This window comes from Acipenser ruthenus, chromosome 8, assembly GCF_902713425.1.
Source record: "Acipenser ruthenus chromosome 8, fAciRut3.2 maternal haplotype, whole genome shotgun sequence".
Taxonomy (NCBI): Eukaryota; Metazoa; Chordata; class Actinopteri; order Acipenseriformes; family Acipenseridae; genus Acipenser; species Acipenser ruthenus.
In genome coordinates this window covers 48,550,524-48,577,516 of record NC_081196.1, presented here as the reverse complement: position 1 = coordinate 48,577,516, position 26,993 = coordinate 48,550,524, and the positions used below count along the sequence as shown (strand labels likewise).

General features: G+C 36.2%; 1 protein-coding gene across 2 annotated transcripts; it reads left to right on the top strand.

The window, feature by feature from the left end:
* Nucleotides 1-3,674: 3,674 nt before the first annotated feature.
* Nucleotides 3,675-19,773, top strand: LOC117407081 (T-lymphocyte activation antigen CD86-like). Of its 2 annotated transcripts, XM_034011698.3 has the most exons (7): nucleotides 3,675-3,814; nucleotides 4,052-4,082; nucleotides 11,763-11,809; nucleotides 15,842-16,168; nucleotides 16,704-17,009; nucleotides 17,982-18,107; nucleotides 18,519-19,773. In XM_034011698.3, exons 3-6 carry the CDS (start codon nucleotides 11,770-11,772, stop codon nucleotides 18,101-18,103), a joined length of 795 nt encoding a protein of 264 aa, XP_033867589.1. In that variant the 5' UTR covers nucleotides 3,675-3,814; nucleotides 4,052-4,082; nucleotides 11,763-11,769; the 3' UTR covers nucleotides 18,104-18,107; nucleotides 18,519-19,773. The 2 variants fall into 2 exon arrangements, with proteins under 2 accessions (XP_033867589.1, XP_033867591.1); XM_034011700.3 differs by lacking the exon at nucleotides 4,052-4,082.
* The last annotated feature ends 7,220 nt before the right edge of the window (nucleotides 19,774-26,993 follow it).

Below are 26,993 nucleotides of genomic sequence, written 5' to 3'. Positions count from 1 at the left end.
GTTACGTTAACATATTGGATTACATACCGCTTTGTACTGTAGTTTTCCATATACTTAACGAAAAACTGAAAAACATTGAAAAATGTGACATGATTTTCAAAACCTGACATGAAATACTGTACTACTATTATGGCTTTTGTAGTTTCTTTGATTACATGAAAATTACATTAAAAGATCGAAATTATGTTCATATTTATATATATAATCTATTATTATGATGTCTCAATCCTAAAATTCTAGGTGATGCTAAACTTTTGGCCACAGCTGTAGGTATTTCCAAGCAGTATACAAGGGTACTCAGATTACACAGATTGTGTGAATGGAACTCCCCAAACATGTGTTGAACCTTTAGTCATCATGTTATCATATTGCCTTATACAGAAACAGAAATATTTAGAATGCAATTGAATAACTATATGACCCCTTTTAAATGATCTTTCCTAGAACATATATCCATGGCAAGCTATGGATCTCATGTGGAACAGACATATATTTGTGAATAATACACAATAAGATCAATTTTGACATTTTCCCCAACCTTCAAACCCTTAATATGATACTTGAAAACCTACTTGAAAAAGCGTTGGGAAACACATGTCAAGGGAGCTCGGAAGCAACTACACTTAGCTGGAAAGCATGGTAATGTCTTTACACAATTACACACATTCTACTTATAACCACAGAAACTCAGAGAAAAAATATATTTACACGTGCTAGAGACTCTGGTTGAATAATAGTACATTTAATGAGAAAGCCATTGACCACAAACGGTATTAGTTTTCATCTGCCAGAAACTACATATTCACTTTATGTTTTGTTCTTTTTACTTGCTTCAGATTAGTAATTATGATTTTATAGGCAGGTGAATTTACTGTAAAACAAAACCTTCAGGAAACTCCCCAACACTACCACATTAAACATGACTGTATACACCTAATGCCCAACCACAGGCCTCTTTTGAAATAGGGAGTTAACATTTTTGTCTAAAAAGAATACATTCTGCCACCCACTTGCTGTTAGACACCACACACGCTGAGTTTCTCTTTTGTGCAGGTATTTATCTTTTTCCTGTCTTTGTCTTCAAATTTCAAATACTATATACATTCTTACTCACTTCCCTCCTCTCTGTTTTGCTTATCAGATGTATGTATTTATTGATTTATTCATACTATGATATGCTACATATTTAGTATGATTGTTAAGCATTAGACAGTTTCTACTGCTTGCCTGTTCTGCGTATACAGAACTAGGCCTTCTGTATGTCTTTGGAAGATGTGTTTGTAGCAGGTAGGATACTAGGACCACACAGAATGTAGTTCCTAGAGATCCCTATAAAAATGGATACGTTAGCTGGGCTGGAAATGGTGAATGCTGGGTCTGTCTTTGTCTTCCGGGGTCATTTTAAAATACCAACTAAGCCGAGTTATGACACAGGCCCGGTTTTTGGGATGGAACCGGATAACAGTCTTGCATTTTGATTGGTCCATGTCTGTGACATGAATATGTCGTCACACCAGTGGGAAAGCGTGCAGGCATTTTTAACATTGTGATTAAGCAATTGCAATATAAATACCCAAATATCATTATTTATTTCTTAGCACACACCATTATCCAGGGCGACTTACAATTGTTACAAGATATCACATTATTTTTACATACAATTACCCATTGATACAGTTGGGTTTTTTACTGGAGCAATCTAGGTAAAGTACCTTGCTCAAGGGTACAGCAGCAGTCCCCCACCTGGGACTGAACCCACGACCCTCCAGTCAAGAGTCCACAGCCCTAACCACTACTCCACACTGCTGCCCCCCCCCCCTTTCATAACACTAATCACACATTTAATAATTTTATTAAGTAACTTGATTTGGTGGATATTTGGAGAAATAAATTCCCCCAGATTAAGGAATTTACATGGTGTAATAAATCTCGCTCTCAGCAATCCAGAATTGATTATTATTATTTTTTTTTTTTTTTTTTATAAATTTAGTCGTTGCCAATTGTTTTTATTATTTTCTCCCAATGTGGAATGGCCAATTATTATTTGAAGCTCAGCTCACCGCTACCACCCCTGCGCTGACTCGGGAGGGCGAAGACGAACACACGCTGTCCTCCAAAGCGTGTGCCGTCAGCCGACCGCGTTTTTTCCCCACACTTTTTTTTCACCATGCAGCCATCCAAGAGCTACAGCGTCGGAGGACAATGCAGCTCTTGGGCAGCTTACAGGCAAGCCCGCAGGCGCCCGGCCAGACTACAGGGGTCGCTGGTGCTCGGTGAGCCGAGACACCCTGGCCGACCTAACCCTCCCTCCCTCCCTCCCTCTCTCCCCACCCCCCCCCACTTCCCCTCCCCTTAGATAATTGGCATCCTATTTGTCTTTTCAATAATGACTATAAAATCATGGCTCTAATATTTGCAAAGAAAATTAAGAATGTTCTTAATAATATAATTGACCAATTGACCAATCACAATCTGGTTTTATGAAAGATAGACACATTGCAAATAATATTAGACTAGTCTTTGATATTTTGGATTACTCTGATCTTGTATCAGAAGACAGCCTTGTTCTTTTCTTAGACTTCTATAAAGCCTTCGACACTGTTGAGCATCATTTTATTTTTAAAGCCCTTGATTTATTTGGTTTTGGTGAAGGCTTCATTAAAACCATTCAAACCCTTTATGGAAATGGTAATTGCTCCATCAAATTACAACATGGAACCTCTCAACGATCCAATGTAAACAGGGGTATTCAGCAGGGCCACCCTATTTCTCCGTACTTTTTCTTATTAGCCATGCAACTATTAGCAATTCACATTAAGAAAAGTCAAATAGAAGGAATCTCAATTGCCAATAAAATTGTCTTTATTAGTCAATTAGCTGATGACACAACATTTTTCTTAAGAGTATCAAAAGCTATTGATGCAATACTCCTCTTTTCAAAAGCTTCTGGTTTGTTCCTCAGTATAAAAAAATGTGAGCTCCTCCCTGTTAACTGACCTAACCAATTATACAGTATACATAAAAAGATAAATAATAAAATAAAAATAAATTTGGGATACATCTTATTCGGAATAACAAAATATGTGAAAACAGACCAAAATGAAATCTTTCTGGTTTTCAAAAGAAATGGAACAATATGTTCATATATATTTCACAGGGAGCCACCCGTTTTCAAATGCTACATTTTCAACAAATGTTCACATTTTCAGCATGATGGCATGTCAAGGTTGCATTTCCAATAGCTTTTGAGCTCCAGGTTGGCAAAACAAGTCTAAACTGGGGTCCTATAAACTAATGTATCCTGTAACAAAACTGTAATAGTGTGGAAGACATATATTTGATATTAAAATATATCGCGCAAACGATTATAGATTATGCTAAAAAGTACACCACTACAGAAAGCCAATTCTTACATTTGTGCATAACATTAATCATTCATATAAAGTAATCACCCATAGTTTGTTATATTAGTACAGCAAAATACCTAATTCTATTTTAATTAAAAGTCTGTGGAAAACAAATCTCTCGCTCTCCCTCTGATCGCAAAGTTAAAAATGCCTGCAAGCTTTTCCACTCGTGTGACGACATATTCATGTAACAGACATGGACCAATCAAAACGCGAGACTGTTACGCGTTTCCATCCCAAAAACCTGGGCTGTGTCATACCTCGGTAAGCAAGCCGGTTGCACTGTGGTGTTTAGTTTGTGATTGTGTTGCTTTTAAATTTGTTTTGTTTTTTAAATGTATTTTGTTTGTTCATCTGTAGGGTGAGCTGTGTGACGTTTTCAACTAACATATTCACAACTACCCGAGGTATGTGTTTGCTGTCTTTTGTAAAATTCTTTTTTTTTTTTTTTAACTAGTTTTGTTTTCTGTTGGTTTGAATTTATAGCTATGGGTATTTTGTAGGGCAAGCGACAAAGCTATCTTGTTTTAAAGACCATCGCAGCCTGCCCGAGGTATTGTTTTTGTTACTTTGTCAGCATAGTGTTTTGTTTTAGTTGTTGTATATTATGTGCTCATGCTTTTTGTTTCTTGTTTTTTTTGTAGGATGTGAGCGCCGATTATTGTTATTTTTAAGGTTTGTTTATTACCGATCCTCTTTGTATTTATTGAATTTATGTTGTGTATTGTCTGTATATGACTGTTCCTTTTTACCTTTAAATTACTTTTCCTTTTATTACACCTTGTGTTTTTAGTCAGTGCAAATTATTATATGAGCTTTGTGCACAATATGGTTACAACAAGGTGCAACCCTACCATTGTTTGCATAGATCAGTGGGCTGTGTGGTCCAGTGGTTAAAGAAAAGGGCTTGTAACCAGGCGGTCCCTGGTTCAATTCCCCCCTCAGCCACTGATTTCAATTGTGTGACCCTGAGCAAGTCACTTAACCTCCTTGTGCTCCGTCTTTAGGGTGAGACGTACAGTCTATGTAAGTCGGCTTGGATAAAGGCAGTGTGGCGTAGTGGTTAGGGCTCTGGACTCTTGACCGGAGGGTTGTGGGTTCAATCCCTGGTATGGGACACTGCTGCTGTACCCTTGAGCAAGGTACTTTACCTAAATTGCTCCAGTAAAAACCCAACTGTATAAATGGGTAATTGTATGTAAAAATAATGTGATATCTTGTAACAATTGTAAGTCGCCCTGGATAAGGGCGTCTGCTAAGAAATAAATAATAATAATAATAATAATAAAGGCGTATAGACGCATGAAATAGTAACGTTTGATTCTTTATTTTGATTTGAATTTGGTTGCACACTTAATTTACGTTTTTGATTAATTTTGCGCTCGTGCGTTCTTGTGGTTTTTATATTTATTTCCCTTTCCTTTGGCACGTTTGTATTTTTATTTTTGTATAGTTCACCTTTCCTGTGTCTGTTCTTTCTCTATGCTTCCATGGTATGATGGGCTTTGTATAGATCTTAGCTTCACTGTCCCTGGTGTTAATTTTGAACCTTAACCTGACTTGTTAAATTATATGAACCAGATACTTGTTTATCTCTACTTTAATTTCCTCTGATACATTTATAGAGATGTACAGTCTCTATTTATGTTTTGTACTATTACCTAGAAACTGTCTTGTAAAGGCAATAATAACCCAGCCAGCATGTCCTGAGTGGGCCCCAACTGGGCTGCCCACATGGGCCCCAGTTAATTGTGGCCACTGGCTCCATGTAGGCCCCAGCTGAGCTAAAGGTGGGTCCTGCATGGGCCCCATGTGGGCTGTTTACGGGCTCTATGTGGGTTTCCTCACTACAATCCCAGGTTTCAACTGGGCTACATATGTATGTGGTTTTTTGAGCCTGCATTGAAACACTGAAACACCAAATTCATATTCTGTAATTCTTGTCTCATAATACATTGTGTTATATATTTAGCTTAACGTTAAAATGTTTGAGAAAGAACGATATATATTCAATTACTCAGAGTCAAATATTACTTTGAATGGAGAAACAGATTTATGATCAAGCAAATTTCCATTAGTAGTTTAAATTACACTTAAACATTACCGCATAACGGTCTCAAAAAAACTTACTTACACATGTCTAAATAGTTTGTTCTGTCAAAGCATCCAACATTAACATAACAATTTTACCCATATTTTAACCATATCTGTTGTATTATATATTACCATACCATTTTCCTTCAATCTTATGAAAACATACAGTATATATACAAAGTACAAGACAGTAAAGGGAAGACACGCACAATTTTGAAAAGAAACCGTGTTTATTTTAGAACTTCACATAACATTGACAACATATTAATGAGGTTAATACTTTGGGTGCTGCCCTTTCAGTCCAGCAGACCACATAAGAATTGTGCATTTGATGATAAAGCTATGGAGGTCTTAACAGTCTTCTCCACTATAATGCCCCCAGTAGAGGGTGTTTCAAGGAGAAGGGTGAGATGGTTCTTCATCTCCAGCTCCTGTTCCACTTAATTTCCACTTTCCTGGTGTGGGAGATAAAAGTAATTGTAAAATGAGCGTTTGTGTACATCCAAGTATTGTCGTCGTTGTTATTATTATATGAAGATTTCTTTAATCACATTTTTTACTAATATATTATAAGATTCTACAAAAACAATATTTTACAAAAATGTATTAGGACCTGCCTTAACTTGTTGTATATTTTTTCTTATAGTAGGAATATTTCATTGATTTCAAAATATGATTTGACAAAATATATACTGGTATATATACAGTTGCAGACTGAAATCTTGCCACCCTTCATTTAAAAGCATTATTCACTGATACATTTAGTTTCATATGTATTGTTTATTAAACTATACATATTTCAATTATATATATTTTTTTTAGAGTTTATTGAAAATTGATTCAGCCTAGAGAGAACTAATAAAGATTTCAGTTGATTGAACAGAGTTGAGACATAGATACAAATAGAGTTGCAGATACTGGCAACCCCTGTCTAAACTCAATTAATTTTTCCTGCAATCTTTACTAGTACTCTCTAGGATGAATAAGGACCCCAACAGTGGGGTATTTCAGGGAGAAAGACTGGATGGGTCCCCATCTGCAGCTCCCGTTTCACTTTATTTCCACTTTCCTGAGAGAAAACATTATAATGAGAGAAGCATTTGTATGCATCATATTATTATTATGCACATTTACATTAAAATATTTATTAATACTGTATTAACGCTGCCCTCGAATTAACACCTCACTCAGATATCAGCTTTTTAATAGACGCCGCTCTCAATAAAGAAACTTTACCCCTGCTCAAAAAATAAACACACAACTCTGCCTATGTACATGGCACCCCCAAAGAGACTGCAACCTCAATCCAGCATGTAATACAAACTAATGTACACCACCTTAGTAGGCAAATGTTATTTTATAGTAGTCCCGACAGACAACCCAAGATGAACTACTTACAGCACAGCAGTCCTTCACGTCCCTTTTTTCCGGCACAGTTCAGTGCCAACACACCAGGGGATAAAACAAGGGCTGTCTGTTTTACCTCGTCGTCAGCTTGAGGAACTTAGAGCTTTGCCGGTGACTCTAAAAGTGCTTTTCGAAAGCTGGCTGAAGATATCTTTTTGTAGGGGGGGTTAGTTGTTTTTGTTTTTTATTCAATTGGAATTTTACTCAGTCTTATACAATTATATATATATATATATATATATATATATATATATATATATATATATATATATATATATATAATATATAATATAATATATATATATATATATATATATATATATATATATATATATATATATAAGTGCTTACTATCTATGAGAAGATTTAGTTTCGGCTTCTCTTGCAGAAAAATTACAGTGAGAAAAAAAAAAAATAACCGAGTAGGATATATTTTAGCTTTAACAGAAATAAAACCGATATTCAGAGGTAATATTTTTTGTTAAGAAAAGCAACTCAACTACTGTTTTCTCTCCTCTTCTTGTCCCACCCCATGGCAACCAATTCACACTCCTGATTCGCTGGTACAGTACTCCCTGACCTCCCAACTCCCACCTAATAGGCTCTTGTTAACTGTTAGTAAATGTACTGCATTCAAGCCCCAAAAGCAGATCGGAGCCTCTCATGGCGCAGTTTATACCATGCCTTAAATCATTTAATAAAATATTGCAGAGTAGTATTATTAATAAAGGCCGCCCTCGTATAATCGCCACCCGCGTTTAAGGGCAGCAGTCATTTTGATCAAATTAAAATAAACGCAGTGGCGCCAAATTGAAGTAATATGGTATATTCTTTTTGATAGCTTCTGTTTAAAAGAAGAAAAAAAGATTTTGACCTTATCTTAAGTAAATTACATACCTTTTTTATTTTAGGAATTTTTTTCACGCCATTTGTGATGTATATTTTAAACTCTTAGACCAAATTGAGTACATGAATGAAATTTGTATTGTAAGAAAGGAACTTACAGGGACTTAGTGCCTTGAAAAAGTCTTCACAGCCTTGAATATTTCACATTCTGCTGCCTATATATTACTATTTCCTTTTAAATGTTTTCTAATCATATTAATGGTATTACATTAATATTATAAAACGACTATTATATATATATCTATATCATTTTACACACAGTGCCTTGCAAAAGTATTCAGACCCCTGACCAATTCTCTCATATTACTGAATTATAAACGGTACATTGAAATTTCGTTCTGTTTGATATTTTATTTTAAAATACTGAAACTCAAAATCAATTATTGTAAGGTGACATTGGTTTTATGTTGGGAAATATTTAAGAAATAAAAAACTGAAATATCTTGCTTGCATAAGTATTCATCCCCTGTGCTGTGGAAGCTCCCAGTTTACACCGATGAAAGAAATTGCCCTAACGAGGACACAATTACCTTACCATTGGCCTCCACCTGTGAACCATTAAAGTTGCTGTCACATTTTCTGGATAAAAACCCCACTGTTGAAGGATCATTGGTCAGGCTGTGAATCTGAAAGAAAATGAAGACCAAAGAGCATTCTACAGAAGTTAGAGATAAAGTAATACAAATGCATAGATTAGGGAAAGGGTACAAAATAATATCCAAGTGTTTGGATATACCAGTGAGCACAGTTGGATCAATAATCAGGAAGTGGAAGCTGCATCACACCACCCAGGCACTGCCAGAAAAGGCCGTCCCTCAAAACTCAGCGCTCAAACAAGGAGGAGACTTGTGAGAGAAGCCACAGAGAGGCCAACAATCACTTTGAAGGAGCTACAGAGTTCAGTGGCTGGGAGTGGAGTAATGGTGCACCAGTCAACCATATCAAGAGCTCTGCATAACACTGGCCTGTATGGGAGGGTGGCAAGAAAGAAGCCGTTACTCAAAGTACCATCTGAAAGCACCTCTGGAGTTTGCCAGAAAGCATAAGAGTGACCCAGCTGCGATGTGGGAAAAGGTTTTGTGGTCAGATGAGACCAAGATAGAGCTTTTTGGCCAAAACTCAAAGCGCTATGTGTGGCGCAAACCTAACACTGCCCATGCCTCAAGACACACCACCCCTACAGTGAAGTATGGTGGTGGCAGCATCATGCTGTGGGGATGCTTCTCATCAGCAGGGACTGGGCATCTTGTTAAAATTGAAGGAAGAATGGGATGGAGCAAAATACAGGGAAATACTGCAAGAGAACCTGCTTCAGTCCGCTAAAAAACTGAAGCTTGGGAGGAAATTCACCTTTCAGCAGGACAATGATCCCAAGCACAAGGCCAAAGCAACATTGGAGTGGCTTAAGAACAAAAAGGTGAATGTCCTACAGTGACCCAGTCAAAGTACTGATCTCAATCCCATTGAGAATCTGTGGCACTATTTGAAAATTGCGGTCCACAAGCGTCGTCCAACCAACCTGAACAACCTGGAGCAAATCTGCCAAGAAGAATGGGCCAAAATCACTCTGACACTGTGTGCAAAGCTGGTACATACTTACCCCAAAAGACTTAAAGCTGTTATTGCAGCGAAAGGTAGCTCTACCAAATATTAATGTGTGGGGGTTGAATACTTATGCAAGCAAGATATTTCAGTTTTTTATTTTTCTTAAAAATATTTCTCAACATAAAACCAATGTCGCCTTACATAATTGATTTTGAGTTTCAGTGTTTTAAAATAAAATATCAAACAGAATTAAATTTCAATGTACCATTTGTAATTAAGTAATATGAGAGAATTGGTCAGGGGTCTGAATACTTTTGCAAGGCACTGTGTGTGTATATATATATAAGAACACAACTGCACCCACTCGTGGTTCGTTGCCCCTTCAGAACACAGACCCAGGACACAGGAATGGAGTTTTCAAAAGCGCGGATGCGCTATTTATTTTTTTTAAATTCACAAACAAAACAAAACAGAACCAAAATAAACACCCAGCTCTCACGAGCACTAACTACGACACAGACAGCAACCTAAACTACCACTCAGCACGGCTAAGTCGTTTACCTGACAAAAACACTCCGTTCTTGAGACCTGATTTTTTCCTTTTAATGACTGCTCGGAAGCAGAGCACCTTTTCTGCCTCCTACTCGGCAGCCCTGAGCAGACTAACTGCTCTCCTTAAATACCCTGCACCTGGCTCATTTCCAATAATAGCCAGGTGCAGGTGATAATTGTTTAATTGTTAATTAACAAAAAACAATTAAACTAAACCCAAATTGTGCCTACGCACATGTTTTCTGCAGGGAGGAATTAACCCCCTCCCTGCTGTCTTGATAGATAGATAGATAGATAGATATATAGAATCAGGCTGAACTTTATGTAATATGGTGATTTTTCAAAGATGCCATGATTGCTATATATTAAAATGTCTGGATGAACACAAGCAACAAAGCTAACCATTAAAAAAAGTATCAACAGTGTACAAAAAATCCACATGGAAGCTAAAAAAAATATATTCAAGTTACCTGGGTTTTTAGTGAGGGAACCCATACAGAGCCCAGCTGGGGCCCATGCACAATCCAGTAGTGTGCCCAACTGAGGCCCACACAGAACCCAGCAGTAAGCCCACCTAGAGCCCAAGCCTATCTGAGCCCAGCCTAACCACCTGCTACCCACATGGGGCCCAGCTGGGCGTGCTGGCTGAGAAACTGCACCTGTGACTTGACTTTCATTTCATTGAAGGGGCTTGTGTGAGGAAACTAAGTCGTGACCAAAATATAGAGGTCCCCTACCTCTATATAAACAAGGGGTGGTGTAGTATTTTGGAGTGTATTTGACCGCAACAGAATCAAGGTTATTTAACTCCCATCTTTACCCTGCCCAAATCACAGCAGATGCCGCATGTTCTTCAAAATCTCCTTTTCCTACCACAGATTTACACCATACCTATAAAACACGTAACAGAGTGGCATATTGGATAACAGTGGTTTATAGATAATTGTATTTATTTGAAATGAATACTAAATGCGTTTCAATTCTGTTTGCATACTGTGACTGGGCAGAAGCCCTGCACATGTAAATAGTGTTATTTTGATGATTTTATTGTGTTGGCTTATTTTGTAACAGTTTTATTTTCATTAATTCCCATATTCTGCAATGTAAATGTGTGTGTTGACTGGACCCAGTAAAGGGTTATGTTTGAGCCTTGATGTGCAACACTTAATTTCCATGTGAGTGTGGTGGGAATTGAAGAAATCGTGGACCTTGATTGGTTGTCCAATTAAATAATTACTTTTTGCTTAATATTTGTTTAATGATGCTGGGGCATAAAGAGTGTCAGTGGGTTGCTGCCAAAAGCATCTAAAAGCAGTGATTGTATATTGTTATAAAATCATTTATTTTCATGTATTTTTGTAAATAAATCTTGCGTGCCTATGTGGAGTGTCGACCATAACCTCCAACCTCTCTCCTATATATCAGAGGATACTCAAGCCCCTATTATACATTTTTAATAGTAATGTACCTAAGGTTTCAGAAACCCCAGTTAACACTAATCTTGGACTACCTAATATTACCTTGGGAAAGGTAGTCTGGCACTAGGGCTAACCAGACTGTGAAACACCCTCTTATAGTTTTGATGAAGCAATGTCACAAGGTAATGGTAAATCGTTTGTTGGTTATGCACAGAATGCAATTCCCTAATCAATCACGAATCAGAATAATGACGCACAGTCACCTCTAACAACCTTTGTTTTGTGAATTGATTTTGTATTGTAAGAAAAAGCCCTTTCATTGGTGTGCAAACAATTCAAGTGGCAATAGTCTATTATATTAATAATAAACATAATAGTTTATTATGGTACTCCTCGCCTCTCCTTAATCTAAGATTTCTGATTTATTTCCCAGCTAAACTATGAAGTTTGTTGCGGTCATCATATCTGTACTAATTACAGGTAAGATCATTTTATCAGTTTTATGAACCAGTTGTACACTGCAAAACCAAATGTTTAAGAAGGAAACAGAAATTGTATGCAACAGATTTGAAACACATATTCTAGTTTATTTAAATTGTTTAAAAATGCTAAACAAATACTAGCAGGTATAAAATCATTTTTTGTTTCTGAATAATATATTAAATGGATATAATTTACAGCATATTTTAGTGTCTTAATTATACTAATTACCATGTAGTAATTATATATGTGTGTGTCCTATCTATCTATCTATCTATCTATCTATCTATCTATCTATCTATCTATCTATATATCTATCATTTGTGTAGTTACAATGTTACTAATTGTTTAATTACAAAATGAAAATAAATATTAGGTACAGGTAGTTGCTAAAGACTTGTAGATAAAGATTACATTGTATTTCCACACAGGGTAATGTATTTGCAATGTAAGTATCCACATGAGCACAGTGTAATTAAAGATCAAGCATTTGCAGATAATATTCAATGGTAGAGTGTTGCAGCACATTGTACCATGCTAACAGCTTCCCAGTGAGTTCTCACATTATACCTCCATTTTCTAAACACTTCAATTAGATGGTTAAAGTAATTGAATCGTCCCCGAATTCAACATGTTGGACAGATATTACTTTGCATAAATTATGCATAAATATTCTTTTTATTTTATTTATTTATTTTATTCAGTGTTTCAGAAAGTATTTATAATAAGTATATGTTTTAGTTTAATTGAATTATTTTGACTGCACTTAAGAGTAGTAGTGTATTGTACAATAAATAACATTGTTTGCTTTGCCTAACCTAATACATACTGTTACACAAACAATCTGGTCACATATCAATGTTCATTCATCAACAGACATGAAACAATTAACTTTCAATGCTTTCATTGTGTCCTATTTCTGGAACTGCTTGTAATGTTTTCAGTGAATTTGAATGTATGAAAGTATTTAAGGCTTGGTTTGAATACAGCAGTCATTAATATGTTTAATGTTATAGCACCACCTAGTGGCGATACATGTATTGCTGTAATGGTAATACATTACAGCAATACATGTATCGCCACTAGGTGGTGCTATAACATTAAATTTGTAACATGGGACCAATTTTAAAAGGAGTGTAAGTGCAAAGATGAGAATAAAACATATGTAAAAGAAGAAAAAAAAATTGGTAGGAACAGGTCACTTATTGTTCTGGGTTGTTTCTTGCTAGTTTACTACTTTCAATAATTGTATTCCTATATGAAAAAACAACCTTTACACTTGTTTAAAATATGACACTTGAGGTTTCTTAAATAATAACCCCACGTTAACTGGCTGGCTATTTCAGCCTGGTGTGTTTGTTCTGTCTTTGTTTGCCCAGTGATTTCAGAAAATTGGGACTTTTTTTTTTTTCAATGCAGTGTCTAGTGTTTGGTCCCAAAATGTTTTACTACCCCTAGAGTACATGGAACTGAAGTTGCCAAGCTCCCACCAAATTTGTGTTGCTATCGCAACAAGATAAACATTGTGGTCCCTCAAGAAATGTCAACTTGGTCACGCAAAAACATTTAAAAAAAATGTAAATACAAATTATTATTCAAACCATTTGTATAGTGTTTGTGAAGACTTTACCATCTGATCTTGTTAATGATGCAAAAAATAGTATATTTTTTTTCTATTTTCTGCCTAGAAATGTACACAATTAAATGAAGACATCGGTTCACCGCGCACCAGTGACCCCTGTAGTCTGGCTGGGCACCTGCGGGCTTGCCTGTAAGCTGCCCGAGAGCTGCGTTGTCCTCCTCCGCTGTAGCTCTTGGGTGGCTGCATGGTGAGTCCGCAGTGTGAAAAAAAGCAGTCGGCTGACTGCACACGCTTCGGAGGACAGCGTGTGTCGTCTTCGCCCTCCCTAGTCAGCGCAGGGGTGGTAGCGGTGAGCTAAGTCTACAAATAATTGGCCATTCCAAATTGGGAGAAAATAATAAAAAATAATTGGCAACGACTACATTTTTTATAAAAAAAAAAAAAAAAAAAAAAAAAAGATTAATGTATTAAATTTCGGGGGGTGTGTTTCAGTGGGCATACTACAAAATTGCACTGTATCTACAGAAAACAAAATATCCCTTCCCCCTTCCCCCTTAAATAATAATAAAGGCATCAGCTACATGTCTAAATAATAATTCTCCATTCATTTATCATAACCGCTTAATCCTTTAGAGGGTCGCAGTGAGCCGTTGCCTAACCTGGCAGACACACGGCAATGCAAGGTGGGACTACTACTACACCCTGGTCGGGACGCCAGTCCATCGCAGGGCATCACACACACACTCACACAGAGGGCAATTTAGAGTGACCAATCAACCTTGGGCTGTGGAAGAAAACACACACAAACACGGGGAGAACATGCAAACTCCACACACAGACCCCTAGGCCGGATTCGAACCTAGGACCCTGGAACTGTGAGGCAGCAGTGCTAACCACCACACCACCGTGCTGCCCTAAATAATAATAATAATACTAACTCCACTACTAATAATAACAACACTAAAAAGTAGTTTGCATCCCTAGTCACAAGCCATGTCAGCTTGGTCACACAGATTTGTACGATAAACTGTGACCAAGTTGACAAGTTTCCCGCCAAAAAATGACAATTACAGAAAAGGCCCCATCTCACTGTAACGTTAGATCAAAATATACAAATAACCTTTGCCTTTTCTGTACAGTGTGAATATTTTAAACCACTTTTGTCAAATTGAGACTAAGGACCAAGTTGACATGTTGTGGTTATCAATTCTACATACGTTACATAGATATGAAAAAAAGAAATAAGATAAAAACTTACCAAGCCTCTCTTAGCATCTTCCTATCAGCAGTGAGGTAGGACCCCTCTGATGACCCCAACATTGTAGCTGTCTTTTTAAATTCCTTACTTAAATTGGTGAAATCCATAAACTGTGACCAAGTTGACATTTTTGCGTGACATATTTTCAGAATTAAAATGCATTTATTTCTAATTTGACATTTATTTTTATGTTTTGATTGTTTGTTATCTAAAAAGATACAACTGTTTATTATCAGGGAGGCTGAATTGCTTTACAACTTGCAGAAATATTTTTGTTGGTGAGATTTTGAAATTTTGGGACTTTAGCTTGGGACACTCGATTTTAACCATGTTACTGACTTAAGTGTAAATTTCTATAAATTACAATTGTATATTTTTTCAAAATATTATTGATAATTTGTAGTAAATTGATGCTACTTTAAAATATAAACATTTAATTAAATGTCAATTTAGGATGCAATTGAAAAAAAAAATACTTAAATGCTGAGGACAGCAAAAGTCCTGATTTTCTGAAATCACTGTGCCACGGCATTGGCCTTTTGTGTTTAATCTAAAACCCTGAGCGCTGGTTTAGGTTATGCTTTGCTGTAATGATGTTTCAGTTTTATTAAATCAGCCTCCATGCTGAATGATGCTGTGCTGTTGACTTACACAGAGATGGAACTTAGACAGGGCAGAGGGTTGTATGTTGCTGGCGCTAGTCTGTCAGGAAGAAAATCAGGAAGTCACATTACAGTAAAAATTATATGCTTAGCTTCTGTAACGTGTAGCTCACAATTCTGGCCTGTAATTTGCAGTAGTGATCAGAACTGCGAATTACAATCGATTGTCACTACTTGTATTGGTCTAACCATAATATAAAAGTACAATTAGTATGTTGGGACAACCAGAACTTACTCGTGCTTATCTTGTGGTCTGTAATGTCATTGGAACCTGTGTCGATGTGACCATAAACACGCAATTCACAGTCTGGTGTTATTTATTCAAAATACCGCATCTGGGTGTATTGTTTCAATGCTTGGGTCAAACATAACAGAACTTAAAACTGATTTATTGGTGGTCAATTCTTAGCCATTCAGTGTGGTTTATTAATGAATCTGAACTGGCTTTGAAATAGTATGAGACTAACCGTAAAAGTTTTTGAACTGCACAATGCCAGCCGTTCTAATCTCTTGTTGATTTCTTTCAACAGCAAGGAACGTTCTGTCAGACACATTGCACCTGCAAGCGAGTGTCCGAGGAGAGGCAGAGCTACCGTGCACTCTCCCCCATCAACAAAATGTTTCAAGTGAAGACGTGATGTACATACAAAAAATGAACTCTGTGGTGTTTGAACTGTATAAAGGGAAAGAGAAATCAGAGCATCAAGACAAACTGTTTACCAACCGTACTTGGCTGGATGCAGCAGGAGGATCTGTCTGGCTCAAAGATATCAGGACAGCAGATGAAGGACTGTACGGTTGCTTCATTCTACGAGCAGGATCTGTTCTGAGCTCACAAATCGAGTTAAGTGTTGTTGGTAAGTTATTGGTTGATCATATACCAGTTCACTTCAATGTTCTATTCTGAGAACTCTTTTTAGACCGGGTACACAACCATGGTAAGGAATAGTGCATATGGTTCTCTGTCATGCATTTTGTTATAGGGTCATTTTCAAAATATATTGCATACTGTTTAACAAATATAAATTATGCACAGTTTGCTATAAATGAGGAGCAAGGATCTTCTATATAGTATACGTTGGTGTTTTAGATGAGGTGCTTGTTATACAAAGGTGCCGATTCTGTAAGGGTGTTCAACTGTAGGCAGTTCAGTCATGCATGTTATACACAAGGTGCCTGTTATGTTATATTATAAAAGTATGATCAATCCTATTTTAAACATTTCAATTTAAAACAAAAAATAGTTTGCCTGCAATTAGCTCAATTTTAGACCCCAGTATGAAACTATAGACCCAATACATGTTGAAGGCAAGTGCATACATTATCATGTTCCTACATTGGAACATTCCAGTATATATGTATGTATGTAGTAATTGATTGATTTCTTTCCAGCTAACTTCAGTGTTCCAGTTATATCTCTGTCACCCACGGGCCCTGTTAACTATGGAGATGTAGTGAACTTAACCTGCACGTCCAACAACGGTTATCCCAATGCATCGTTACATTGGATTGTGAATACAGAAAACCTCATTGTGCAAGAAGATTATTTCAGTGTTACATCTGATTGGATCCAAGACCCTGAAACAAAATTGTTCAATCTTACCAGCGTTTTAAATATCAACGTCACAACTGATTTAATGATACTCTGTTCTCTGTACAACAGCACTCTGAACAACAGTTTAATATATTTAGAATTAAGTAAGTGGCATTTTTAATTGTACATATTTTATATAGTATGGATACATTTCATGTTAGTCTTTATATTTCAATAAAGGCTAAACAACTGGTCTTAATATTTGTGATTAGCAAAACACATGGGAAATACAACTTGTTTACTAAACATCTGGGGGTAGTTTGCACAAATTGGGTCAACCCAAAATCCAAAATATGGTTCAGCATTGATAGTATGCAGGACCTCTGACTTGATATGGCTGGTTAGGGTTTGGGTCCGTAGGGTTGGGATTAGGGTTACGCATATGGAAACAGTTTGCGACCGTCTGCTATCGCAGAGCTTTACAGTTACGTGCTGCTTCTCATTTCTAGTCGTGATTTCTCACACCCGTTTTTCTCCCAATTTGTGGTATTGCTTGGCATATCGAAAAATATGCCAAGCAATATCTGCCTGTATCGTCTGTCATCGATGATAGAGATCGGGCAGTTTTGGTTCGTTTTTTCTCAGCAGTCAGTCACGTTGCTGTTTGTGTACTCGGGTAGTCACGTCTTTTGTTAGTGATTTTTAATACACGCATCACTATACTGTACTCTATTTTAAAACACAGGTAATTTCTGGGAAGCAAAAAATGGTTTAAAAAGTGTGTCTTAAATTTGAAGGAATATAGTATTGTAGAAAAGACATTAGTACATAGTATTTTTACAAATGTTTCCTCTTTTCTCTTTCTGGATTACTAAGGAGCCATTAAAATTAAACATCATTAATAAAAGATAAATAATAATAACAATATCTTCAACAAAATATATAGTGCTACTTTCTTTGGGAAGTCGAGAGGAAGTCTTGGAATGTTTTAAACTGTGAAAATGATTGGTCCAAAAAACATCACAAAAAGGCAGGTCTTGTCTTTGGCCAAATACATATTAAACAAAACATATTGTTAATTCAAATTCTAATAGGATGTTGTGCTGCATACTAATCTCCCTGTTCTCTTTGTCAAGGGGATATAGAACACACTTCTCGGACATACAGCCGATCTCATGTTTTCGGATTCGTTGCAGCGATCCCTCTGCTTGTGCTTGTGCTTGTTATTGTGGTGCTGCTAAAGAGGAAATGTCCATAGAAAGGTAATTTTATTAAAATCGACCAACATGCATATACAAATGAGAAGGGTTTTCATGGCAAACCAACAGCAACTTAGATATACCAAACCCCCAGATGCAACCGGTGTAAAGCACACTCTATACTAGTCCTTAAAGGGGTAGTTGGCATAAATCGTACACCATGGGTATTTGCATCAGCCAAAATGATTAGTATTATTAATTCTTAGCTTTGTGTCCATTACACAGATTGTGATATTTCAGATTAAATTGTGTTCAGTTGTGTTTCAGCAGTTATGTTTAATTTATGAAGAATAATGGCATGTTTTTAATATCTGATTTTTTTTGGAGATGCTGTTCTTTAAAGAAATGCTATCCTAAATATAATTAAAACGGGAAAGCTCTTGCAGTAATGTGAACACTCATTGTGTCTTTCAGAAGTGAAAAGAAATGAAGATTGTGACTGTTTGCCTTATTACTGGGTATCAAGTCCCTGCACAACAAGAGGATTAAATGAATCCGGACTAGATGGCATGCTGTTATGACAGGGATGTATACACAGATGTTCTGTTGGTCTTGAATAGAACACGGGATCATTCAGAAAGTTCAGAGGGACTACAGACAGATGTTTGTAAGGATTAGGCATCAGGAAAGCACTGGGGGCATTTCTAAAAGCTACTTTAAGCTAAGCAACGTAAGCTTACTGTAAGAACAATGTATACAAACTACGGTGTTTTCCTCTTCATGTTTCCAAATGTAACTGACCATCCGGAGAACTTGCAATGTGTGCTGTACAAATAATAGCTGCTTTGAATCGTCAGCAACTCTGCACTTTAATAGAAGAGACTTCAGCTACCCAGGAGACAAGGGATACCTGGAAAACAAATATTTCTTAATATAGCTAAAGCAACTGCACCTCACTGAAAAGAATAACCTGAAAAGTACTACTGAAAATGCTATGGTACTTCAGATCAATTTAACTGTCAAAGTACTTTTCTGTAAATTCTGTATTTTTAGTTCTAACAGTATTTACTTGTACAATACATCAAATGGTTGTATTTAAAATTATACATTTTATAATTAAATATATATATATATATATATATATATATATTTTGGTACCTTTTTTGTAATATGTCTATATAGCTTTAAATAATACATTGTTCTGCTTTTTATTTATTTAAAACTCAAAGTGCTATTTAAGAATTTAATATATCTTGTGTGAAGCATTGCCCACTGTGCAGTAGCAATTAACCCTGAGCGATATTGTATGCATCCCAAAGTGAAAGCGCATGATGAAGGGGACAGGCCGTAGCATGGTATACTGTTGTTAGCTGTAAGTTTAATTCTGTGTGGGGCATATATGTGAACTGATCAAAGGTTTTATTATAATTTAGCTTTTACATGTCTCTTTTAAACAGTTTTTTTTGTGTCATTGTCTTTTAAATTTGTGTAATGTGTTTTTTGTTTTGTTTTTTTATTATTTTCAAGTGGTTTTGAAACTTTGTATAACCAAACTAACACTTTTAAAGCCCTTTTGTGTTGTGGGGGTGGGTCTTTTGATCTGAAAAATCATATTGTGCCATCTACCACATACCAGCATTCGTAAACACAAGCCATCCCAGTTTAATTTATTGCCAAGGTTACCAGGTGCTGATGTAGAGAATGTGGTATTAATTATAGTTATACCAAATATCCTAAGCCTTATTGTAGTAGAGTGGCCGGGTGTCTATGGGCGGCAGGCGACAGAAAAGAGACTCGGGATTGAAGAACTGCAAGTTTATTATTCTTCAATCAAATTCTAAATAAAAACACAGCTTACAGAGCCTAAATAAAAAAAAAGGTTAAACAAGATGTGAACACAAAATGAAACAGAAAATCCCTCACCCAAGTCTTGCACTACTACAGTGAGTTTTTAAATACAAATGTAGGCAAGTTTCTCTCTCTCTCTCTCTCTCTCTCTCTCTCTCTATGAGGCAGCAAACCTCCCTTTTCCCAGCTCCCTGGCCATCCTCCTAATGGAGTGTTGGGCTCTCTTTTTAAAGGATGTGGCTGTTCATAATTAACACCCATTATTCCATTAGGAACAGCCACATGTTTTTGGCAGGGACAGGAATTAACCCCATCCCTGCCAACCACCACCAAAACACAAACAAACACCCACACTATTTACAGGCAGGGATCTTGCTCTGCCACACTTGTATCAATTAATAGTTATTTAATATGACATTCATATTCAATGACAAGTCTTGAACAATGATAAATGTTAATAATCAAATAACATTTTATTAAATGTTAATATCCATTACTTATTGATAACACATAAATAAATAAACAGTTTCATTTTATTTTAAACCTCAGCTGTGTACCAGAGAACAGGAAGTTCTTATCCGTATTCCCACAATTGTTCCATGACAACGGGACAGAGGACTTGCTGCCTTTTACACACACTCTGCTCTACTTGTTCTTTGCTCTGAGTTAACAGCAGCTGAGTACAAGTTATAGTTCACAATACAAAGACAATCTCATACATAGTCCAGTTGGTGTGCACAGTCACATTCATATTTTCATACATTTTTTCCCTTTCACTCTTTTTACACAAACTTTACTTCCAACCTCACACGCAGCCTGAGTGAACATTAAAAAAATGAATCTCACATGTGAGAAAAGGAAATAGATATAATCACCATCATATGGTTATTTATTCATGTATTGCTGGTGTTATTACTTAAGTCCACTCAGTGCCACACTAGCACTTAAACTGTAATGCTGTAACTGTATTTCCACCTGCATATTACTCAAGGATTATCCACAGTAATTTAACAATGTAGTAATCTGATTGGATAATGGAGAGTACCAAAAGTCTATCCATAATGCACACACCATATTGTCACCCGTGGCTACGCCCCTGCTTTTTAGAAATATATTTTTATTTAAAAAATAGATTTTGTATAATACAACTTTGCACAGAAAATGTTTGTTTTTTCCTCTGAAACATAAGGTTGCCTGCATATCTCCACAGACTTCTCTGCTGGGTTACATCACACTTACCTTCCAAAGTTAATTTGTCTGCATATCTCTGTACACTTCTTTGTAGGTTTCTGCAAGAATCCTTTGGGTATTTCCCTTCTGATAGATAAATGCACAAATCTTCCAGAAAACAGGATCTTTCATTGACCTTTCCACCATTAAACTTCGATGCAAAACTATTGAAAGTAGACACTTTGGCAGACAAGATTCAAAGATGGTGGAAAAAATAAACTAGACGTGCAAATGAATTTGCATGCACGCTGACTACAAACGAGAGACCTTCCAGATACAGAAAAAAACACAGATTCTGCGCCCCCTTGTGTTGTACTGCAAGTTCCTCTCTATGAGAGGTACTTGTGTCTGAAACAGGAAAACACAACGAGGAGCAGGTGCCACTCATTGAGATTCCCAGTATTCATTTGAAAAGGAGAGGATGCTACTTAGTTATAACTAACAAACAAAATGTGCAATAAATTAATAAGTGACAATTCATTTAACAAAATAAAATATAACAGGTGCACAAATACATAATTAAGTGGCATTTAGGGTTCGGGTTAGGGTTAAAATAATAAAGAAAAAGTGCACTCCTAAGTGGGTAATCAAGTGATATTTTTTTTTAAAAAAAAAAGGTGTACTTGTTACATCCATTTTTTCTTTACTTTTGATTAGATTTTTTACTTTGAGATTATCAAGAACCACTCGGGCTTTTAGGCTTGGACTCTTACTGGTTCACTTCATCTTCCTTTGACCAAACCATGGACATCAGGAGAGGCTCCTCAGGGGAGGCAAGGGAGGCAGTGCCTCCCCCAAAAATCTGCAATTAAAATTCAGTTTTATATAAATTATATATAATTATTATTATAATTGTGTTATGTGTTCATATGTAATATATAATTAAACCACACAATCAAGCGTATTTTTTTCCTATTTTAAATTTTATAGATGTTTATAATATACAGAGAGAGACACACACAAAATACCTGCATTTTAACACTATTCACATTGCTCGAGGCACTGGCTCCATAGGTTTTCCCTATCTGCAACAGACTTCAATACAAACTGCAAAAATTCACATGTGCAATAAACGATTTTTCATTGGATGAATTACAACATTATTATTTTTTTTTTAATCAAGAGAGACAAGTCTCCGGACATGCTTCCAGCCTTGTTCATTTCAATATAATTATTACGTTACCCAATGTTCTATTACGCATGCACTGTTGGAGTTAGTGGTGAGAGTATATTCAAAGTTGATAGTAAACATCTTTGCCTGTATTAAAGCGGTTTAATTTAATAAAATTCTGTGAGGTGAATATTATTCAATTTAATTTTGGGCGAAGGTAGGAAACACAATTTAATTTTCGTATATTCAAATTATAGTGAATTCTGCGGCGCCAGTGCCACCTTGTTAAATGGCTGAGGCCGTGAATGTGGTAGACCGGTTGCTAAAGTCTCTCTTTGGTACTTTAGATTAGAATATACTGAGAAAGTTTGTATAAAATCTGAGGGTAGACCTCAAATAAAAATAAACGTAGAAGAAAATACTCGGAAGAAAAGTACTACTAGATCATTTCATTGTCACTGGTATGATAGAGTGGATTGCCTGTACAAACTGCCCGTATTGTTGGCCTTGTTTACTTTTCTGTGTTTCTGCTAGTACTTGGACAAAATATGGATAAAATTATATAAAACATTTGGATTGAGCAGTAAAATGACATTCCAAAACAAAAGACCACATCAAAGTGAAACTGAAGCTGTTAGGACAAATTCACACTGAGCATGTTATAGATGAAGGTTCACGGATTCAAGTAGCAAAGCACAATGAAACCGTGAGAAGGAACAGGGCTGTTTTAAAACATCTAATACAGGGATGCCCAACCTACGGCCCGCGGGCCTGATACGGCCCACCACAGCATTTCATATGGCCCACGACCTGCTTGCTGGCCCAGCATAACTTACAGCGATTCACAGGTTTTATATTATAATTTTCACGTTTCGCATACGCTTCTGCAATGACAGTTATTACCATGGTTACCATTAATACGGCAGCTGGCGTCCTTAGTGATGGTTGCTCTGTAGATGAACTGCTTCTCAAATATACGTCAACAATCACTAATGAAATAAATGAAGAAAATATTGGACGCTTTCCCGCTTTCGGACATGCTCAAATCAGCGGCAGTCTGTCGCTGATGCAATTCTACAAACCGGGTCAGTAAATGTGTATTATTAGCTATAAAAATGCCTCCAACAAAAAAACGGAAAGTGGACGTTGAATGTCATGCCGATTCTGTAAGGGGGTTCAACTGTAGGCAGTTCAGTCATGCATGTTATAGACAGGGTGCATGTTTATATTATAAGTGTGATCAATCCTATTTTTTAAACATTTCAATTTAGAAAAATTAGCTTGACTGCAATTAGATCAATTTTAGACACAGTATGGAACTGTAGACCCAATGACATGATGAAGGCAAGTGCATACATTATCATGTTCCTACTGTACGTGTGTGTGTGTTGGTAATAATTGATTGATTTCTTTCCAGCTAACTTCAGTGTTCCAGTTATATCTCTGTCACTAACGGGCCCTGTTAACTATGGAGATGTAGTGACCTTAACCTGCACATCCAACAACGGTTATCCCAATGCATCGTTACATTGGATTGTGAATACAGAAAACCTCATTGTGCAAGAAGATTATTTCAGTGTTACATCTGATTGGATCCAAGACCCTGAAACAAAATTGTTCAGTCTTACCAGCGTTTTAAATATCAACATCACAACTGATTTAATGATACTCTGTTCTCTGTGCAACAGCACTCTGAACAACAGTTTGATATATTTAGAATTAAGTAAGTGGCATTTTTAATTGTACATTTTATATAGTATGGGTACATTTTATGTTAGTCTTTATATTTCAGTAAAGGCTAAACAACTGGTCTTAACATTTGTGAATAGCAAAACACATGCTTATTAAACATCTGGGGTTAGTTTGCACAAATTGGGTCAACCGTTTTACTTTTGAAAAGTACTTTTGTTTTCTGTTTAAACCTTTAATTTCTAATAAATGCACGGATCAGTGCTTCACACCCCGCAGTACTGCCTGTTGTGTATTCAATCATTTCCTGGTCTGATGTCACCCACAAGCCACCTTGGTCACACCACCAGATTATTCTGTAAAGGAAGAAGTTATATTGCAGATTTGTGCTGCAAATTACAGTATTTTACTAAGCTGAGTTTCTTTTTTGTTAATGTGTTTAATGATGTCACAAATTGATATTCACATTAAGTAATTCATGTTACAGCCTCCTACACCTGCAATGACACATGGTTGATACTAAAACATACATTAAATCTTGCAAGGCAATGAATGGAAGTGTCGCAAAAAATAATTTTATAAAATAATGTTAAAAAATAGGTAATTAGGTAACCACTTACACAATAACCTTTTATCATCCCAAAACTAAATATTTAATAATAGTGTAATGATGGTGACTAATAATAATAATAACATAAGCTTAATAATAACTTGACAAAAATAAATTAATAAATAAATTCTTGAAAATGTTTGTAATATTTGTGTGTATTAGTCACCAGCTCTGAATGTTTCCACAGAGGTTACATTGGGGCTATCCCAGAGTATCGCCCTCGCTTAACTGGTGCATGTTGCAATTAAATGGAGGCGTAGATGACTTTGGAAATCAAACAATATATAAACCTAAGGCGTTACTTTTAACCTAAATTTGATAGCAGGCACTTCCTGTCTTTGCCTAGCATTGCTTTCGTGTTTGTTGTATTATTTGTGTGCAATGGTCTCCAGATGCAAACAGAAAATGACTGAAATTACTCAGCAAATTAATATACAGTATGACGCAACAATATTAAGGCTGATTGCCTTATAAAGGCAATTCCACATTGGGACTGTTAATGATTGTGTGCTGCCGTGCGTTTAGTAAAAGAATGAAACCGCACCTTGTCTGCACCATCTTGGTTTCAACTGATTGAACTACTCACAGAGAAGCTGTGCAGAGCAGATGAACTGAGCCGACTGGGTCTCAATCCAATCCCGCGATATAAGAAGAGAATCAGCTTTTGACAACAACAATAAACGAAAAGGCCTTTTATGAAGGAATAGCTTGATATTTTGTTTAAAAATACAATGTATTTTTAATGCATATATTTTCATTACTTCCTACTGTAGATACTCAATTGTCTGGTTCTCTCTTTTTTTTTTTATCAATTTCAGATGCTATACAACCATCTTCCTCAGTTCATGGAAAGTACAGTACAAGTGACATTAGCAGTAATACAATTGTGTGTTTAAGACAGTTCTTACTGAGCACCCTGGTAGTGTATTGAGAGCTATAGAAATAAAGATATTAATCTAGTAGAAAAAAATCTAGTAGAAAAGTAGAAAAGAAGGGCTAGAGACAATACTAATCTAGTCACTAGATTTAATAATGAGAAAGACATTGGTTTGTACTAATTTAAGTTAACTGTTGTGCCGGAAATTTAAATATTGAAATAAGATACCCTGCTAAACCCAGAATGCAAACCTTGTAAATGTAAAGTGTTACCAAACAAACTTTTCTAGAGTCTGTTGCTGGCTTCTTTTCAGAAGGCTAGAAGAGTTGCATGAATATTAAACACTGATTTAGTTAATACTCACCTTGATACTAGGCTGAAGTCTCAAAATCACACATTCATAATGCAATAGATTACTTCCAAAGTGGGCAACTGGCCCACATAATATATTTATAATTAGACCACAGTGGAACATATTGGCCTAATATACTTACGTGTAGGTATTATGGGGGTTTTAACTCAACACATAGTCTGTTTAAAATAAAATAAAAATCTCTCGCGCTCTCTCGGGGGTTTCCAATATCTTTGAAGAAGTGTGCTGACATACAAGCTGCCAAAAAGGTACGTGAAAAGATGGGGTTTCTTCCTGTACCTTGGGCATCAATACTCACCAAGGGAGTTATTTTCAAAGCATGGTGACTTTTATGAACCTAAGTTTTAATATGATTTTTAGTTAAACTTGATAAATGATAAAAGTAATTACATTTACTCTGTCTCTATATACCAGGTTTTGAAAATATATTTTTTGGCAAGTCAAGATTTACCAACCACCCTTTCCTGTCAGCTCATTCCCTCTGTACCTGACTCTGAAAAGCTAATGCATGCCATTGTTTCATCCAGAATAGATTATTGTATGTTCTGTTTTCTGGTATTCCTAAATGCGTGGTGTCTCGTTTACAGCTAGTTCAAAACACCGCTGCCAGAATTCTAACTAAAACAATGAGTGTATTACCCCTGTCTTAGCTTCTTTGCACTGGCTCCCTGTACATTTTAGAATTGATTATAAGATTTCGCTTTTAACTTATAAAGCCCTAAATGGATTGGCACCAAGTTGTTTACAGGAGTTGTTGACCACTTAAAATCCAAGTTGTACTTTTAGATCACAGGATATGGGGCTGCTGGTTGTTCCGAGAGTGAATAAAGATGGTGCGGGAGGGACGGCCTTCTCTTGTAAAGCCCCAATACTGTGCAATGCTCTACCATCGTCAGTCAAAAAAGCAGAGAATCTTTCTACTTTTAAAACAGCATTGAAAACCCATTTTTATAAAATGGCTTTTTTTACCATCATTTTGTCACTGACTATATATTGTTTTAGACTTTAACTATTTTATAGGAATTATCTTTGCCTTTTAAATTTTGTATTAGATTGTAACATGTTGTAAAGCACTTGAGGTCCTATATCAATGTCAATAAATAAATAAATACCATTTTATATAATTGAGACAGTTGTAAACATTCACAAGCTGAAAGCATTTCCCCAAATGTCCCACCAAATTAACTTAAAAATAGACTTGTTATTGTTTA